General features: G+C 42.8%; 1 protein-coding gene across 1 annotated transcript; it reads right to left on the reverse strand.

Moving 5' to 3' along the window:
• Nucleotides 1-547: 547 nt before the first annotated feature.
• Nucleotides 548-1,366, reverse strand: NACA2 (nascent polypeptide associated complex subunit alpha 2). Its single transcript, XM_054457131.2, has one exon. The coding sequence runs from the start codon at nucleotides 1,305-1,307 to the stop codon at nucleotides 660-662; it is 648 nt and encodes a 215-aa protein (XP_054313106.2). The 5' UTR covers nucleotides 1,308-1,366; the 3' UTR covers nucleotides 548-659.
• Nucleotides 1,367-1,808: the final 442 nt, after the last annotated feature.

Consider the following 1,808-nt stretch of genomic DNA (forward strand, 5'->3'; position numbering starts at 1 on the left):
AGAGGTGCATGAATCTGAGAAATGCTCAGGAGGCAGTAGCAATAGGACTTGAAGATTTATTAGATGCCAGAGATTTTAAAGGATAGGGAAGAGCTAAGGATGAGTATCGAGTAGCTGGTTTGGGAATGAAGGGTATGATGGTGACTTTCACTGAGCTGGGGACACTGGAGAAGGAGCTCTAGTCATCCGGTGGAGGAGAGATGATGAGTATACTTTTGGCTATGCTGTGATTGAGGTGCCGGGAGAGTATCCAAGGAAAGACGGTAAGTAGGTGGCTGGATATCCAAATCTGTGTCTTAGGACAAAGATGGGACTGAAACTATTTGAGGATCATCAGCAAGAGGAATGAATCTGATTACCTATGTTGAGTGTGCAGAGTGAAAAGAACACAAGGCCTCGGAAAGACCCCTGAGATGCACTAATATGTAAGAGCTGGGTAGAAGAAAAGATGACCACAAAGGAAACTGAAGAATAAGCCAGGGAAGAAGGCAGATCCGGAGAGTACGGCGCTTGGAGACCAAAAAAAGAGAGCATTTCTTTTCTTTTCTTTTCTTTTTCCAGCAAGAAGTCATAACTTTATTTATGATAGAAACAGTACAAATTTCAAACCAAGCTGCAGTTATTCCTTTGAGACACCAAAAAAAGTTGCTTTCAGATGGTTACATTGTTAATTCCATAATCGCATTTACAATATCATTACTGTTGTTCTTCAGAGCTCGGACTGCCTTTGCTCTCGACACATTTACTTGTGACATGACCAATTCTATGTCCTTAACTTCTACACCTGTTTCATCGACCTCTTCCTCTTCACTCTCCTCTTGTACAGTTGGAGTCTGTGTGTTTTCTTGAATGTTTGCGACAGCTTCACCTTGAACTTTGAATTTCTCAGCAGCTGCTAGTTGTGCTTGCTGAGATAAATCTTGGATCTTGGCTTCCCCAAAAACTATGTAGGCATCGGAAGCAGGGCTGTTGTAGACATCCGGTTTTGTGATGACAAAGAGGATATTCTTAGATTTCCAGATAGTGACTCTAATAACTCCTGTAACCTGTAGAAGACCCAGTTTGGACATAGCCTTCAGTGCCCTCTTTTCACTCCGACTCTGTTTTGCTTTACTGACTGGTTCTTCATCAATTTCAGCTGCTGCCACCAGCCGGGCTTTTTGTGTGGTGGTCTGGGTGGAATCCTGTTCTTCAAGGCCTGGTACTGATTCACCACTATCAGATGCTGTTCCAGACCCTGTCTCAGCCTGGGGCTGCGGCAACTCCTGCTCTGTAGCAGGGACGGTTTCTGTGGCTTCGCCAGGCATTTTGTGCAGGGAACGCGGAAGCAAGATGGCGGCAGAAAGAGCGCGAGCAAGAGCGTGACCCACGCTTGTTGCAGAGGGAAGCAAAAAGAGAGCATTTAAAAAGACATTTGTCAACAGTGCTACATTGCCAAGAGGTCAAGTTGGAATGGAAAAGGATCTATTGGATTTAGAGACTGTAAGTTACGCGGTCTGAGTGGTGTGGTGTGAGTGGCACTTGGGAATTGGTTAATGGTCAGTTCCTTGAAAAAGTGACTAAATTGGGGAATCATTTTTTAAAATTTACATTATTTAACATGCTCTTTTAACTGAAAACATATCACTGTACTTTTATTTGCCAGTCTTTTGATAAGAGCCCTAAGCCTTTCTTTGAGTATTATCTGTTTATTGGAATTCAGCCTCGGTTTTCTCACATAAATCATATCCATAAAGGTATTGTCTATCATTCCCTGTTTTGGTTTATTTAAAATAGACCAAGAACTCAAAGGTGATCATCAGGCAATC

This window comes from Pongo pygmaeus, chromosome 19 (genome assembly GCF_028885625.2).
Source record: "Pongo pygmaeus isolate AG05252 chromosome 19, NHGRI_mPonPyg2-v2.0_pri, whole genome shotgun sequence".
Lineage (NCBI taxonomy): Eukaryota > Metazoa > Chordata > Mammalia > Primates > Hominidae > Pongo > Pongo pygmaeus.

What these genes read in the sequence shown, in the direction of transcription:
- NACA2 (XM_054457131.2), bottom strand. Translation starts at nt 1,307, where the DNA reads ATGCCTGGCGAAGCCACAGAAACCGTCCCTGCTACAGAGCAGGAGTTG.